Source organism: Ovis aries, chromosome 1 (genome assembly GCF_016772045.2).
Source record: "Ovis aries strain OAR_USU_Benz2616 breed Rambouillet chromosome 1, ARS-UI_Ramb_v3.0, whole genome shotgun sequence".
Classification (NCBI taxonomy): Eukaryota; Metazoa; Chordata; class Mammalia; order Artiodactyla; family Bovidae; genus Ovis; species Ovis aries.
In genome coordinates this window covers 36,658,995-36,677,475 of record NC_056054.1, presented here as the reverse complement: position 1 = coordinate 36,677,475, position 18,481 = coordinate 36,658,995, and the positions used below count along the sequence as shown (strand labels likewise).

The following is an 18,481-nucleotide window of genomic DNA, read 5'->3' as shown; positions in this document are numbered from 1 at the left end:
AGCCTATTGCTCTACTTTGATGTGCTTTCAAAAGTCTTAACAGAAAGTTTTATACTGAAAATGATGGGCTATAATCACCTGATGGTGAATTTATCTGCTCCTAGGGCACAAAGAGGATGTGGGAGAGTGAAGGAGGAAACTTGTAGATAAAATAACCTGTTAAGCCTGTTAGCAATTAGGAGGAAAAAAAGTATTTTCTACACGTGCATAGGTAGGTAGGCTGAGAAGGAACAAAAAGGCATGAAGAATAAGTTAAGGTTCTAAGGGTGAAGTGACTGATGACAAATGCTGAACTGTAAGGCCTTGGTGTGATGGTCCTAGCAAAGCTGTGTGTGCATGCCTGCACTGATCATCACAGATATACACAGGATTTCCTGTGAAGACTTGACTATCCTGGTGACATCCCAAAAAGCATGCTGGCTGATCCTAGGAAACATATGCTTTTTTTTCTTTTAATTTTTGCGTGAAGATAGGTCTTCACTTACCATAAAAGTGCTTGTCTCTCAGTTGTGTCCGACTCTTTATGACCCCATGGACTGTAGCCTGCCAGGCTCCTCGGTTCATGGGATTCTCCAGGCCAGAATAGTGGAGTGGGTAGCCATTCCCTTCTCCAGAGGATCTTTCCAACCCAGGGATCAAACCCGGGTCTCCTACACAGAACTAAATCTGGAAAGGTCTGTATTACATTACAACTATAAAGATCTGGACGTTTTGGAGTATCCAAGTCATTGAATGGAACAAAAGGTGCTCAGGGAAACTTATTCTATAGAAAGTTGATTCTCGGAAAAATCAAGGATACAGGAAAAACAAGGGAACGAAGAAAGAAAGTCTGGCTTGTCTTCCATTACTGTAGTTTCAATAAGCAGAGTGTTCACCTATAACAGGATGCAGTTCCAGAGATGATATGACATAGGGTGAATTTGATTTTTCCCAAAGAATCAGTGGAATGAGGGAGTTATCCTGTTGAACAAAAGCCTCAGTTGAAACTTTCTGAAACAATCATATATGTCATGGTGAATCAATTACATATGCCCAGTTAAGTGCTTTCAACATGAATATAAAATGAAGTAAAGGGGGCTATATGGTAATTAATTATATACAACTGTGCTTACTATGCTCTTATATTACATTCATTATCTGTCTTAATTATAACTTTTGTCTGTTTACAGCAACAATCAAATGTTGCAGAAGGAGCTTCAGAAAATCAGTAAGTCCAGAAAATAATTTTCTGGGAAGAAATTATCAGGTATTTTTGAGAACTCTGGTGGGAAGATTCAGGGGCATTTGATGATTTCCTGATAAAGTCAACCGGGAAATCAATTTGCTTATATAACCTCATTGTAAAAGTCCTCATGACAAACATGACTATTAGAAATCAAAGTATTGACTAGTTGTCTGCTTCGGAAACAGAAAGTGTTTGCGTTTTTTAGCAGCCATTTGACCTACATGAGCAGCATCATCATGGTCCATTTTCTTAGCCATAATTATGAAAACACATTTCTATAATAAACACCTGCCAGCTCTTATATGGGCTAATCTGATCATATTTTTTCTCTTCCTATGTATTACTTCAGATTATCCAAGAGTCCTAGCCTTAGCCACAGAGGTAAGTATCAAAATTTCAAGTCAGAATCTGATCCCATATCCTTCTGTGTTGCCCACTTACCATATGCATTGCTAATTCTAAAATCCTTCAGTTAGGCAGTACAAGCCAGGCCTCAGTATGAGCAACTGGAAAACAGTTCATGAACAATTCTTTCTTTATATGCAATTGAGCCTCTGCGAATACTGGAATCTATCTCTAGGGAGATTGTAGGATGGCCAGGCAGAGTGGCTGAGATCACCCGTTAGCTCTGCTCTTTACAACTGGGCAGGTGTTCCCTGGAAGAACAGCTTCTATGTTCTCAGAAATGGATGTAACTGACTGCCTGTGAGTCCAACTTTTGTTGTTTCCAGGTTATCTTTTTTTTTTTTTTGCCTCTGAATAAGAAGGAATAAGGGAGGTGACCGAATACAGGAATCACGAGTTTCCAGATGAATCAGTTTGGAATTTGGAATAGCCTTGACCCAACAATCATAAGCTGATCGTAGGGCTAAAAAAGTGGTCCAACTGTTCTGAATAAAAGATAGTTGGAGCTTTCCTGTTTGGGGGGGAAAATATGACTGCAAAACAAGATACTGAGACATTAAAATATCTGTACCAATGTCAGTTGATGGTTTCTTTAAGATGAAAACAGTATTAGTAAAACCACTCAAATCTCACAAACTAGAAAACGTGAGTGCATCAGCTTGTTTTGAGAGTAGGCAGCCAGATTCAAGATCTAATTCAAATTTAGCAACCCCTGAAAAGCAGAGACATTACTTTGCCAACAAAGGTCCGTTTAGTCAAGGCTATGGTTTTTCCAGTGGTCATGTATGGATGTGAGAGTTGGACTGTGAAGAAAGCTGAGCGCCGAAGAATTGATGCTTTTGAACTGTGGTGTTAGAGAAGACTCTTGAGAGTCCCTTGGACTGCAAGGAGATCCAACCAATCCATTCTAAAGGAGATCAGCCCTGGGATTTCTTTGGAGGGAATGATGCTAAAGCTGAAACTCCAGTACTTTGGCCACCTGATGCGAAGAGTTGACTCATTGGAAAAGACTCTGATGCTGGGAGGAACTGGGGACAGGAAGAGAAGGGGATGACAGAGGATGAGATGGCTGGATGGCATCACTGACTCAATGGACGTGAGTCTGTGTGAACTCCGGGAGTTGGTGATGGACAGGGAGGCCTGGTGTGCTTTGATTCATGGGGTTGCAAAGAGATGGACACGACTGAGTGACTGAACTGAACTGAACTGTGTGTCATCACTGGAAAACAGAAGAGAGAGAAAATTACAGATTTCTGTGTAGAGCCAGGGTGTGAAAGGAGAGCAATCCTTTGGAGAAAGCCCTCTCCAGTGTCACAGAGTGGCCACCAGGAGGCTGAGTGCTGGGGCTCACCAGCCTGAGGATAGAGGCACCCAGCTCCTCTGCTGGGGTGGGAGAGAAGGGCATGACCCAGTGAGGCACCTTGGCAGAAAAGATAATGTAAGAGAGCTAGTGTATTTTGATTTTCTTTTTATGTGTGTGTGTGTATCTTAGATATTTGTCTTAAAAATTTTGTTAATTGAAATACAATTGATTTACACTGTTGTTTTATTAACAGTTTCAGGTTTATAGCAACATGATCCATTTGTGTGTGTGTGTGTGTGTGTGTGTGTGTATGTGTATGTATATATATATAAATAAATAATTTCTTAGATACTTTTCCATTATAGGCTATTGCAAGATACTGAGTATAATTCCCTGTGCTATACACTACGTCCTTGTTAGTTCTGACATTCTGAATTTACTTCCAGACACAGGAAGCAACAAAGTCCCCTAAACCCTGGCAGACACAAAGTTTGAAGAGAAGTTTGTGTTCTGTTCATGAGAGATGCCAACTATCTGAAAGGAAGGAATATCCAATTTCTCATTCTCTTAATCTAAAAGGAGGGAATGCCCAGTTCCTCATTCCCTCAAACTCTACCAAGTCTAACTGTTGCGGTGCATCAAGGAGAAATATCTTATGTATTCCTTTTTTCCTCTCTCTCTTTGTCTCTCTCTTGCTCTCATGTAAACACTTCCTCCGTGCCAGGCTCTATGCTGAGTTTTATGGGAGATAAAAAGATGAGCCAGACACATTGCTATCCTTGAAATGTTAGCATCTAGTGGGGAGAAATGAGTACAGAAAGTGAAAATATGAGTGCCTAAAAGTAATATACATAAAAATCGGTGGGGTGTTTAAGGACAGAAAAGTGACACCTGGCAGGGGCAACAGGAAAAGCTTTGTAGAGGAGAAGGAGATGGCCTTCGTGACGGGCTGTAAAAGACATGTTAGTTGGCAAGTTCAGATGAACTGCGGGTTACAGAGGAAGATGCAGGAGCCAAGGAGCAGAGGTGCAGGGTGGGGCTGTCAATCCTGGAGGGAAAGAAGAAAAGATGGAATGTTGCAAATGACACTTTGCCATACGGTCTGGAAGATGAAAAGTTGAGGACTGGGGACTTGAATGTTTGAAATTGAAGGAGAAAAAGTCCACTGAATTCTTCTTGAAGAAATACTTTATAAAATAATCAAAGATACCAAATTTTAAACACCATTAAGACCACTAGGGGCTTCCCTCGTGGCTCAGATGGTAAAGAATCTGCCTGCAATGAGGGAGATCTTGGTTTGATCCCTGGGACAGGAAGATCCCCTGGAGAAGGGCATGGCAACCCACTCCAGTATTCTTGCCTGGAGAATCCCCATGGACAGAGGAGCCTGGCAGCCTACAGTCCACGGGGTCACAAAGAGTCAGACCCAACTGAGAAACCGAGCACAGCACAGCGTAAGACCACGAGGCATCCTAACACTGTAAACCTTTCCCATCCTATCTCAAAATCAGCATGCACTTCACATGTTGTCTTGTGTTCAGAAACTCAAGACATTTTCACATGTGGGGATTTTTCTTTAAAAACGCTAGACAAAGATTCAATTTCATTCAGCTAGACTTACTGTGATTCCACTACCTGCCCAGGAATGTGCTAGTTACTGGACCAAAGTCATCCACACAAGTTTAGGAATGGAGACTTGAACAGATCCCTGTGTTTTCAAACTGCAAGTTTATTAAACGTGTATCAGTGACACCTGACTGTGCATCAGAATGCATGCAGTTGCAAACTGAAGCAGTGAGGTGACTAAATATCTAAGTGAAATAATTTCTGGAATCTTAACTGCACTATCGTATGTTACAATACTATTTTTTTAAAAGCCCTGTGAAAAACACTTTCGTTTGTAAAAAAACAAATGCAGAAACTATTAGAAAATAGATTAAGTATTAAAATATTAGTCGCTCAGTCGTGCCCGACTCTTTGCGACCCCATGGACTGCAGCCCACCAGGCTCCACTGTCCATGAGATTTTCCAGGCAAAGATACTGGAGTGGGCTGCCATTTCCCCCTCCAGGGGATCTTCCCAACTCAGGGTTCAAACCTGGGTCTCCTACACTGCAGGCAGATTCTTTATTGACTGAGCTACAATAGATTGGGTACTTTCTAAATGAAACCTATTACAATTGACTCATTTGGGAACTTGAACAGCACTATTTCTTGCCAGGTCACAAAAAAAACGCTAGAGGATATTGGAATGTTTTTTCCTTTGAAGAAAGCTATGGGTATCGACAACTTTCCAGGGCCTAGGTTGGCGTTATTAATGTAATTATAATGCCAAGGAAACACATTTAGCCTTTGCTGACGCATGACCCAATATTCAGAGGTTTGGAAATTCCCACGTGATTGAATGGATGTTGTAATTTTTGTCCAGATATTTGGAATCTAGAAGATAACCACATTGAATTTCCATTATTTTGTTCATGTATGTGAAGTCAGTTACCTCATTCTATTATCTCTGCAGATCTTTTGTCTGTACAAACAAGTTACCAACAACAAAAAAGACAGCTTTCGGGGCATGAAATTAAAACCTACTTATCGCTAGTATATTATTACGGAATAGCATACCCACAAGCCTTCTTCCTGAAAATCTAAAGAATTTGAACTTTAATATATTAGCATTACTTAACATGTATGGTAACAATTTACATGAAATGTTTAATGTGTCAATAGTTCACAAAAGTCACGAAAAGAATCAGTTTTGGCAGATGGCTTTGCTCTGCTGGTCTCTCCACTTGTGTTAGGGATCTTAATAGCGGGTAGGGCTCAAATGACATCATGATTTGGAATGATATGTTCAGAGAGGAAGGTATAAGACAAATTCATGTGTGCACACAGAGAGAAGGGAATCACAGCAACTTAAAAACTGGACGTCTTTTGACTTTGTTACCAAAATCTGTGTAATGAAGAGGCACTTAACAATGAGTATTTCCTGTAAACAACCTATTTATACTACCTATAACATTCTTTTTCATAATGATTTAAAGGACAGAATATAGCTTTGTTTCAGTTCATTTCAATTTATTTCTAATGACTGATCCACATTCTATATCATTTATTTTTATGTGTACACTGTGTGTTATTTAACTGAACATAGCTATTGATCAAAAACAACCACGTAGATGGTAGGCACAGGTGAAAGTAATATTGAAGAGCCACAGGGAATAAACCCTGGCTTCAGCTGGGGTTTACCAAAAAAAGAAACCAAGATCAATATATTGGATCCCTCCCTCTTGAAAGGCTTCTGTAGCCTCTCCGAAGGCAGTGTAACTTTGGAAACCCACTTCTGGGACTATATTCTCAACCAATACTTAAAAGCACATATAAAGACTTACACTCCAAGATGTTCATTACAGCATTACTTATAAGTGCAACATTTAGAACCAATGGATACATTGATGTTTCATCCATATGTTAGAATACTGCAGTCATTAAAAATGTTTTAAAATAATAATGCACCATGATATGCTTATAATATGAAATGAATAAAATTAGTTTATAAAATTATATATGTGTATATACACATACATATGATCAATTATGTTTAAAATAAGCACAGAAAATGACTGGAGAATATACACAGAAAGTGATTATCTATAAAGACTGGAATTATGAGTGATTTCAAAATATCTTCTAGTAATTTTCAATCCTAAATAAAGACAAACAGAATCTGAAAACCCCAAATATAAAAAAATAATACTTAAATCTCTCCTGGGTTAATGTTATGATCAGATTCATATATAATTTCTAAGGGTGTAAACTGGCACAACTTTTCTGAAAAGCAGTTTGGTAATGTATATCAAGAGAAATATTTATACTATTTGCACTAGTGATTCCAATTCCAGAATCTATCCTAATAAAATTATTCAAGTTGGAGACAAAAATATATGTTTGATGATTTGCTGGAGGATATTCCATAGGCAAGGACGAAAGATAATGTTCTGTGGTAGGAGAATAAGTAAAAATTATTTAAAATAACATTTCCTAGCTTTTTCTTATAAAGTAAGAAAAGATGTAAAATACTAGTTAAGAAAATAGAAAATATTTTATGCAGTAAATACTATATGCAGTAGGTCACAACAATTTTATATGAATATAAGCATACACAGAGAATTGCACTGAAAAAAGGGAAGAAAATCAGACTAAAATGTTAATTAGTAGTTGGTTATAGGAGAATATAATTTTTAAAATACTTTTCTATATTTTTCAATTTTCCTACATTGCATTGCCATATATTATCTTCATGAAGAAAGTCTTAAAACTCATCTGTCATTTCTGTCATTTGAAATAGTAAAAAACTGAGGCAAAACAAGACATGAATGGGTTATGATAACTTAAATAACCCAAATGAACGTGATCATCCATTATCTGTTTTCTTTTGTCACTCATTTCTTCTTGACAAAGTTCAGTTCTTATTTTTTCTGCTCACGAGTTTCTCTGTTTTTCATCCAATTCAATGTACCCAGGAGTTTTTATAAGAATAATAGAAAAGTTTTTTTTTTAATGGCATGTCTTGAAATATAGTTAAGTGGTAGAGTAGAAAGCACTGGGCTTTAGCATCCAACAGACCTGGATTCGAATTCTGGTTCAATCTCAGTTTCCTATTTTTAAAAAGAGGGCTAACGATTCCAATTTTTCAGATTAAAATAAAAATCGTGCAACTAAGGTAATACATATGAAAACACCTATCAAAGGGCCTAATTTGCAATAATTATTTTTCTTTTGCACAGTTAGACATTAAAAATTTGGGTGTGTACAAAGTAGAAATGCTCTACAAAAAAGTATTTACCGAAAATTATAACTTAAAGATAGCACATGTACATTTGTATCCAATGGGGTTCCTAAAGCAGAACGTGTCATGGCTCAGTCGGGTCCGACTCTTTGTGACCCCATGGACTGTAGCCTACAAGGCTCCTCCATCCATGGGATTTTCCAGGCAACAGTACTGGAGTGGGTTGCCATTTCCCTCTCCAGGGGATCTGCCAGACTCAGGGATTGAACCTGGGTCTCCTGCATTGCACGCAGACGCTTTACCCTCTAAGCCACCAGGGAAGCAGAACTTGTGAGCAAATAATGGCTACTGAGGGTAAAAATGTTATCCTTGTACTAAATTCCATGCTCTCTGGGAGGGAAGAAGAATATAATTCTCCACCAGAAAGAGCACATATTTTTTGCTATCATACCCAAAGTTCAGGTGAGTGCAACTAAAAACTAGATGTACAAAACTTACCAAGGCTTTTCTGGATCACGCCCATTTCAACCCCCTTACCTGACCCCACTGTGTGAATTTTGGTCACTGTAATTAGTGATTGAGATTTAAAGAAAAATTTTAGTTTACTAGAAAAATACTTTTAAAAGTAAATAAATCAAATTTGACATAAAAGGGGCTTTAAAACTCAATAATCTCTTTTATTCTCACTGGGTAAGGTACTTAAACCTCCCAACAAAGCAATTTCTATCCTTCAATACTGCAATCAAGTGTATATATACATCCCCCACTCTATAGAAGTATATGTTCTATACATACTGTTTCTTAGCACTCTCCTTTGACAACTTAATATAACTCAAAGATTATTCCATGAATTCATATACATCCATCCTTATTTTTGACTTCCCTGGTGGCTCAGATGGTAAAAGTGTTTGCTTACAGTGCAGAAGACCTGGGTTCGATCCCTGGGTCGGGAAGATCCCCTGGAGAAGGCAATGGCACCCCACTCCAGTATTCTTGCCTGGAAAAACCCATGGATGGAAGAGCCTGGTAGGCTATAGTCCATGGGGTCGCAAAAAGTCAGACACGACTGAGCAGCTTCACTTCCACCCTTATTTTTAATTTATTTACTTATTTTTATTTCTGACTGTGCTGGGCCTTTGTTGCTGTGCGGGCTTTTCCCTAGTTGCGGCAAGTGGGGGCTACTCCCTAGCTGCAGAGCACAGACTTCTCATTGCAGCGGCTTCTCTTGTTGTGGAGCATGGGCTCCAGGGCATGTGGGCTCAGTAGTTGCAGCTCCCAAGCGCTAGAGAATAGGCTCAGTAGTTGTGGCACACAAACTTAGTTTCCCCATGGCATGGCATGTGGGATATTCCCGGATCAGGGATCGAACCCGTGTCTCCTGCAATTGGCAGGTGGATTCTTTACCACTGAGCCACCAGGGAAGCCCCATCCTTCTTTTCAAAGGGTTTTCTAATGTATATCATATTAGTAGATATTTGGATATTTTGGTTTCGATCCCTGGGTTGGGAAGATCCCCTGGAGAAGGGAAAGGCTACCCACTCCAGTATTCTAGCCTAGCGAATTCCATGGACTATATAGATCATGGGGTCGCAAAGAGTCGGACATGACTGAGCGAATTTCACTTCCACTCCCACTCTTTTATTATAATCACTGTTGCAGCAAATACTTGATGTATATCTTTGCTCATATGTCCAACACTATGTATGACTTACATTTAAAATTTATATATATAAATATGTATATAATAAAATAGTCCTCTGAAGAGGTTGAACCAATTTACAGTCCTCTAACAGCATAGGAGAATGCCTATTTTTCACACACTCAACAAGATTATGTCAAGACACTTTTCTATATTATTTGAAAGGTCTTTCTCATTTCACTATTTCAAAAAAGTCTGTCCTATGTTTTTGTGGTACTTTAAGGCTTAATATTTCTATATTATATTTTTTTGTACCACCTGGAATTTATTTTGGTATAATGAATTTTATTTTTTGTGGATAGCTACTCAGTCATCCCAATATACTTTATTGAATAATTCTTTTCCCTCTTCCATATGAAAATGTCACTATTATCATATCCTAAAATACTGCAGTTAAACTGGTTTCTTTCTGATTCAGAAGAATATAAAAAATTAAAATATAATGGGGATAGAAGCAGCGCTGGCTGAAGAATAAAATTCAATGTGGAAATAGAGAGATCAAAGTAAAATATGTTCCCTGGCACTAAATAACATCAGACATTAACTTAAGAGTAGATAAGAAGAAGGAGGGAGCTCTTTGGAATTGTTCAGTATCCTGTATGTCGTGTTGGTTGGAAGAATCTATGATGTTTTAAAAGCTCATAGAACTGTACACCAAAGGGTGAATTTCATTGAATATAAACTTTTTAAAAAATTTAAAAACTAAAGGAAGAGTCCAGGTACCAGTAAAGAAACACTATTTTATGAAAGGAAGCCACTAACTTTTTAAAAATTCTCTCTTGTCATTATCCACTGGCTCTTCTCTGAAAGGAAATACAGTCCTTATATCATTTAAAAATTGTGTATATGACATATTCACTGAGTTGTTCTAAGTTCAATCGCTGATTAAAATTAAACATAAAAAAGTGTTGATGAAAAAGAGAGCCGTCGTTATTTGGGTGAAAACTCAGAGAGTAATTCTTCTAAGCATTCATCAACAGTCCAAGCTCTGCAGAGCCCTAAGGAACAAAGAGCATCTGCCTTTAGCAATAGCTACTGTTTTCCCACCTTTTTGCTGTTCTTTGCTTATCGCCTTCCTTCTGCTGTCTTTACTTTCCCTGCTAACAAAAAGTTATTCTCAGCAACGGAAACTGATCCACACTGAAAGTATAAATGACCACTAGTATCTTCCTTTGTACTTCTCCCGTAGGATCTGCACTGCAAACTTGGAAACTGGGCTAAAGTGAAGATCCTCAAAGGATGCTCTGGCCAAGTGTATGAACTGCAGGTTCAAGGTGGCTGGGTGTGAGTCATGATGCTGCTACACCTGACTGAGTGATCTTGAGAAAGTTATCTATCTCTTCCCACCCTGTGTTTCTCAATTAAGGTATTTACTTTTCAAAGTAGGCACTTCACAGCATTAATGTGAGGATTAAAACAAGATAATACATAAAAAACAATTTTTAAAGTGCTTGGTATTAATAAAAGCTCAACATTTTGTTGGGTTATTAATTTCAGACAAGAATAGGCAGTTTGTGGTTCCCTGGTAACCAGAAGTCCTGTCATATTGCTTTGTAATTTGGCTACAGTAGGAGCTAGCACCATGCGACCATAGGATTATTCTTTTTCACCTAGATGGCTTATTGCAGTAAAGAATCAGCCTGCAATGCAAGAAACACAGGAGACATGGGTTTGATCCCTGAGTCAGGAAGATCCCCTGGAGAAGGAAATGGCAACCCACTTCAGTGTTCTTGCCTGGAGAGTCCCATGGACAAAGGAGCCTGGTGGGCTATAGTCCACTGGGTTGCAAAAGAGTCGGACATGGCTGAGCGACTGAGTGCCCACGCACACTGTGGGATTATAATCTTGGGAAATTCGAGATTCCATTCTCAAATCTCAGTTTCCTTATCTATAAAATCCTGAGTTCCTGAGTCTTAAGAAGTTGGAAATGAGATAAAATTTATGTGTAAAGAGCTTTGCTAACCAAAAGGCACTGAACATATGTTAATTATTATACTAGGAAATTTCAATCCTGGTCAGAGATTATTGTTACATCCTTGATTAACAGGTTCAAACTCATGCTTACAATGAATGTATACAAAATTCATCAGAGATATAAAAATAAAAGGGGAACTTGTTATTACATGCTCCTAATTTAATAGAATTCCAGTTTAAAAAAATCAAAAGTTCATGGCTAAGACAGGATGGAGAAAACTGTTTATAAGTCTTTCATGCATTTTTAAATTGAGTTTTTGTGTTCCTAATTAATTTAAAAAAGGAAAATATTCATGTTTTATCTTCTATCATAATTCAAAAATGTTTTTTTTTCTTTTCATTATAATTCTAGGCTATGATGCCAATCTTCAGTTTCTTTTCTGGAAAAGTCCATTTTTATAGTATGTTCTTGGTGCCAACCTATTATAAAAAATTGAATTTTACAATGCAATTAAGAAAATGAATTGTGCATTTTGAATTATCATACCACAAACAGATCCAAATGTAATGAGAGATTTGCCTATTCTTGAGCTGTTGTCCTTAGGACTCTTAGGAATATCCATTTGTTTTATTACATGTTTGAAAAGGAGTCCCTTCCCAATTAATGAGATGGTGCATGTAGAAAAACTCAGTACACTGCAAAGAACTGCAGTAGGTAGGATGTCATTATAATTAGTTTCACCAGTAAAATACCTACCGCGCATTGATGCATGCTCAGTTGCATTTGACTCTTTTGCCACCCCATGGACTGTAGCCTGCCAGGCTCCTCTGTCCATGGGATTTTCCAGGCAAGAATACTAGAGTAGGTTGCCATTTCCTCCTCCAAGGGATCTTTCTGATCCAGGGATCGAACTCACGTCTCCTGCATTGGCATGTATATTCTTTACCACTGAGCCACCTGGGAAGCCCAAGATACCTAATAGGCATCTCCAAATATAACTCGGTCAAACTAAACTTGCCCACCCCTTGCCCAGAACTGCGCTTCCTGTAACCTTTTCAACTCACTTTATGGCAATTCCATCCTTCCAATTGCTCAGGTCAAAAATCTAGGTGTCATTGCTGATATCTCCATTTTGTTTTTTTCTCAACTCACATCAAACATGTCAGTAAATGCTGTCAGCTTTACCTTTCAAATATTTCTCATCACCCTTACTGCCTCCCCAGGGGCTTCCCTGGTGGCTCAGTGGTAAAGAATTCACCTGCTAATGCAGGAGCCATGGGTTCGAACCCAGGGTCTGGAAGATACCCTGGAGGAGGGCATGGTACCCACTCCCGTATCCTTGCCTGGAGAATCTTATGGACAGAGAAGCCTGGTGGGCTACAGTCCATAGCGTTGCAGAGTTGTACATGACTGAAGCGACTGAGAATGCACTGCCCCTATATGGGTTCAGGTCACTGGCAGCTCTTGCCTGCAATACTGCGATGGTATGCCACCTCCCTTCCCCATGTTACTTTTGTCCACTGTACTTACTGGTCCCTAATTTACTAACTTACTTGCTCTTTGTTGTTTGTCCCCTCCCTCTAGAATGTAAATGCCACAAGGGAAGCGGATGGTCTGCTTTGTTCATTTTGGGTCCCTCTGCCTAGAATAGTGGCTGGCATGTAGAAGACACTCATATTTATTGATTTAAAATAAGCCTCATAACTAGTCCTCCTATTTTAATTCTTGCTCCATGAAGTCTGTTTTCAGCAAAGCCTTCAAAGAGTTTATGTTAAAACCTAACTGGTGTCCCTCCTTTGCTCCCCATCTCAGAACAAATGCCAAAGTCCTAACAATGGCCCATAAGAACCTTCAACATTTGCTGCCTCCATGAGCCTGAGCCTCCCCTCTGCTCCCCAGCTCCCAGTCATATCCTTGTTCATCCACATTACCTCTCAGACATGGCCTCCCCCTACTTTCATTCATTCACTCATTATGGTCTCACCACACTGGCCTCTGGGTTTTGTTCCTCAAACATACAGGCTGGACTGGCTGATCCTCCTGCTCGGAAACTCTTCCCTCTACAGTCTCATGGCTCCTCCTCTTGCCTCTGCTGAACTTTGTTCAAACCTCCCCTTCTCAGACAGGCCTTCTCCGACCACCCTGTTTAGGTTGTATCCAACCCCCACTAATCCCAACCCTCTGTGCTTCACTTTCCTACTATTGTATCAGCGTCTCACATCACTCCTACCGATTATACTTATTAGTTTATTCACTGTCTTTCTTCCTTCTGTAAAATGAATGCTCTACAAATTCAGGGATTTTTCATCTTTTTCATTTCCTGCAGAATCCTAGCATCTACAACACTGCTTTGCACATAGTGGCTAGTCAATAACTATTTACTGAATGAATGAAAAAAGTGATATTCTCTCACCGGTCATCTAAACCCAGTAAATCAGCAGAAGCAGAATCCATCCACTGTGAATCACCCTTACCAGCTATTCCTTCTGTATGTCATGGTATCCTAAAGAGATCTGGCACAGTATATATCAATCTTCCTCCAAACATATCAACAACACGGATGTCCTCCTTGAGAGAGCAGAACGGTTATTTCCACCCTCACTACTCTTTGTTTAGGCCTCTGGTAAGGACTTTTCCCATTAAAACATATTATTTTATAGGCAAATATTTTCCCCCAAACCTGTCTTACCCTCGTTTTCCTGGTCGCAGCTGCAAAGTTGCACATTGGTGCCAGAGGCAACTGATTAGTTTAAAAACACATACTCTGCTTTAGGCTGGCACCCATCTGTATTTTATAAACGAGCATATTCAAAATGGTGTCTTGGACGTTGTCTACAGCACAGCACATCTGTCATCCTGCTTTGTCCTGACAACCTGTCTGTGACAGTGTGAAGAGCAGCTAGGGTTATTCTTGTTAACAGACACGGGAGTCCAGGCCCAGAAAAGTCGTCAGTAGAGGTGATTCCTACTTTCCTTTTTAAAACCTTATTTTATCGCAAATCATCTTAAACCTCTCAATAGAAAACACTGTCCCAGGTTTTGAAAAAGACTCAATATCAGATATACTGTTTGGATGTTGAACATCTGTACTTAATAATACCCCGTCATGATGTTTCTTCTTGCTAAAGTTGAGCTCTAATAAACTGACAAAGATAAACAGGATCCAACCATCCTGTGGTTGTAATTTCTAAGAATTAATGAAATGATATTTCTGCTCTAAATTTTTATCCAGTGGTAATCCAATGTCAGACACCCCCTCCTTCCACCCATAAGCTGGTTTCTGAGAAGAAGTTCTACCTTCTCCCTCAGGCTTGAAACATCAGAATGCTACCCCTAATTAGCTAGGAAGTCACTCCCTCCCAAAAAAATCTCACCTGAGGCCCCGCACCTGGACCCAACTCCTTCCCAAGTCCTCTTATGGCACCAATGCACACCTCTGTCCCGGTGCTGTCTGGGCGAGCTGCCTGTACCCCAGCTGTCTCCCACAGCAAACCTTGAGTTTCTTTGGAGAAGGGGTGAATCATCTTTGTATCCCAAGCGGCTAACACAGTCCTTGGCACATGACAGATGCCTAATATATGAAGCATGAATAAATGAATGAAAGAAGGCAGTCTTCCAGTGTGGGCTGGCGGGCTTTTAGATTTTTAATTTGAGAGGTTTCTCCTATACTATAAACTACAGATTTCCCAGACTATCACTGTCTTAAAAATAAAGTAGAAGATAGCTGATATATTGCTCTGAAATAACATATTACTGTGAATTCAGCAAACCCCAGGAAAGACCAGAAACAGGGCTAAAATTTATGATGATAAAAATCTTTCTATGCCATCAGTAGAACACCTGGTTTTGTCTACGTTCCTAGAATCCTAGGATTCAAAAAGCAGGTATAAAATTATTATGTAAATATCAAACTTTTGTTCCCCTTTCCTGAAATTCTTTTTCTAAAAACCTCTAAACCCTGTGCTAATGATCATGCAACCATATGAGCTGGATCTGCCAAGGCCTCCTCTACACCTCTTCCCATCCTGTTAAATGAATGCTTGGGGCTGGGCACAAGAGGACAGTGGTTATATTCTCATACAAGGCATTAGATTCAATCCACGGAAGGAAGTCCGGGGAAGAGACTCAAAGGCACCAACCTGACTGAGGGGTTGAGTAGCTTCTACATGTCCTACAGACACGTTTCTTCATTAGCCTAGCTTGGGAGGCTTCCACCAGTTAAGAGTTTTGGTAAATAATGAAATGAAAGTGAAAGGGTTAGTTGCTCAGCTGTGTCTGACTCTGTGCCACCCCGTGGACTGCAGCCAACCAGACTCCTCTGTCCATGGGATCCTCCAGGCAAGAATACTGGAGTGGGTTGCCATTCCCCTTCTCCAGGGGATCTTCCCAACCCAGGGGATAGAACCCAAGTCTCCTGCATGGTAGGCAGATTCTTTACTGTCTGAGCCAACAGATAAGCCCCTGGGAGATAATATAATGCTCCAATTTATTTGGTGGTGGTGTGGTGCTTATCATGGCTGATTGCACATAACCTTGCCCAGCTAGGGATTACTGCCTATATTCGACAGATGAGGAAACTTGGGATTGGAAGGGAAACATAGCTACCAATGTGAAAGGTGGGGGTTTGAGCACTTATCCTTTAGACTTATTCTGTGTAGAATAAGAATATTAAACAAGGTTTTCTGGAGCGCTCAGCCCATGTCCTGTACATATAGAGAGAAAAGTGGTACCATATGCCCAAGTGGCACAATAGCACAGTAAGCATGTGGCTGCCAACGTGTAAGTCAATATCCCCAGGAACTAGACTTAATGGAGTTTGGGGATGGTTATTCTCTGACTAGTTTGAAGGTGTTACGCGAACACACAATAAGTAGGACTCACCTACAAGCTTCTACCTCTCAGAAGCTTCTTTTCTGAACTGAGCATCCAAGATCCTGATAGCAAGCCTAGTTTGCTTCCTATGTCATTGGACACTCAGGGTTTTCTCCTTTGTTGAACCACTTCTTACCAAGAGAAGTAAGCCTGCCCAGATTTTCCTCTAGACTGTCAGTCTTTTTGCTATAAAACCGGAATCCATGCACAATGCCACTCACTTCTGCATGCATTATCAAAATGAATACATACTAGATAACCTGACTCTCACCCATACCCATGAGGGGCTCTAGATATCGGAAATCAGTATCCCCCACATTAAGTTCAATGAACACTGTATCAACAGAGACTCATTTGTTCTCTTTGGCCCTCCTGTACTCAATACCACACTGTCCCCAACACCGAGAGGTTTGAATCGTCCTTCACTATACTCATCCAAATGGCTGTCCAAGCCCAGAGCTTATGTCTGGAAAATAGCTCTTCCTGGGCTGTCTTCCATTCACTTTCCATAGCTGCTGCTCACGTTCTTGATCTTACTGCTTCTTTCCTGGTCTGTGCTCACCTCTTCCTCTGTAGGTGCCTTGTGTCCAACCTCACTTCCTGAAGACCTCCTCTCTGTAGGGACACTGTCACAGCTCTCATTCTTTCCTATGCCTTGATCCCCCCACGGTGCTTTAGAGAAGGTGGTCATCACACCGCCTATCAAGATTAGGTAGTCCCATCCATTACCTGGGTGCCTGCAGCCACCACTCTTCCTGTCATTATTTCAGGTATAATACAAGCCAAATTGATGTGTTCAACCTATTTCTATTCCCTTGTCATCTTTAAAATATCAGGAAATACCAGGAGAGTTGTTCTCTCTCTAATTTATCAAATAATCCTGTATTGTCTGATCACACTTCCCAGAGTATTCAGAGAAGAGCCAAAAGTTCTTTTCTCTTTCCTTCCAATTCCATCTTCCATCTCCTCCCTCTGCCAACCTTAGCTAGGCAACTGCCATGGCTACTGGCTCTGATCTTCTGCCAGGCTCTTATTGTTGGTGAATGTTCAATGTACACACCTTTGAATTGGTTACTTTGATCTAAACTTTTTTTTCTATTTGATGGATGAGGTACCTAGCCTTTGTAGCTCATCAAATGTATTTCTCTTGGATTGCAAGTTACTGGAAGTCAGGGCTCTACCAAAGTATGAGGAATTTTTGCTAATAAGATTCATACAGGTAGATGTTGTTTGATGATCATGAGAATAACATTCAAAGCCACTCAAATAATATGCAACACTGAATAATTCATATTTTGACTTTCAGTCCTGCACATGTAGTTATATGATTTTATCCACCCAAACACCCAGTGATTTTCACACTTGGTATAGTTGGTGGTACCCTAGAGTAGTATCTGCTTTGATCTGGTCTTGGTTCTACAAACTCATGCTACAACCATCACTGGGGATCGTGCCTTTCACTAAAGCCTATGCAGTGAGGGGCCAAGCTGAGATGTGGATTCAAGTGCACAGAGCTTTGTAAGTGACCGGCGCCTTGTCTCAGCCATACTTACTTGGTGAGGTGGGGGAGGCTGCGCCTCCTTCTGTTGACGTGGTCGGAGGCTTTGTGTCTGGCACCGGCAGGGGCACAGGCCTGGCCATCGGTGGTGGCGGTGGTGGTGGCAACATGGGGGTGGGAAGGAATGGGTTGTGCACTTTGCCTTGGCTACTCCCGTTGGGCTGCCGGGATGGGAACAAAACAAAGCATGCACAGGAAAAAGAAGACACAGAGAAGAACCATTAGCTGCTTCTGAAAACAAAGGATTCGTTAAGCGTTAGGCACATTTTATGCAAATTACTAAGTATTCTAGCTGCTTGAATTCTTCCATAAGAGCATATGGATGACGAAATGTAGGTTGTTCTTAAGACATTCCACAAAAGTGCAGTCTAGGCACAAATGCTCCATGTATCCTAAACTTATCTCTTGAATTACTTTGACCTTCTTTGCATCTGATTCTATGAAAGGACCTATCAACTTGTGCTTGGAATGCTTTGATCCAGTACTAACTGTGATCTTTGTCATCATTCTCATGATTATTAGATATTAATTTAATTTATAAGTATTTTATAGAATGCGGAATTATTCCATCATGCCTATTTATATAGATATAATGAAGTTTCCTAAATATGCATTTGAGATTAAAAAATATTTTATTTTCACTCTTCAAAGTTGATATTATATAACATTTAATAAATATGTTAAGTGAACATAAAAAATTTCTTTCACATATTGTATAA

The 18,481-nt window shown here is 39.8% G+C and overlaps 1 protein-coding gene across 15 annotated transcripts in view; it reads right to left on the bottom strand.

Annotated features, from left to right (window-relative positions):
• NFIA (nuclear factor I A) overlaps positions 1 to 18,481 on the bottom strand; it is a 402,938-nt gene that overhangs the window by 43,889 nt on the left and 340,568 nt on the right. For all 15 annotated transcript variants that reach the window (XM_012160811.5, XM_060410138.1, XM_060410133.1 and 12 more), the window contains one exon: positions 17,758 to 17,923. In XM_012160811.5, coding sequence (XP_012016201.1) covers positions 17,758 to 17,923 — 166 coding nt within the window. The remainder of the gene's footprint in view (positions 1 to 17,757; positions 17,924 to 18,481) is intronic.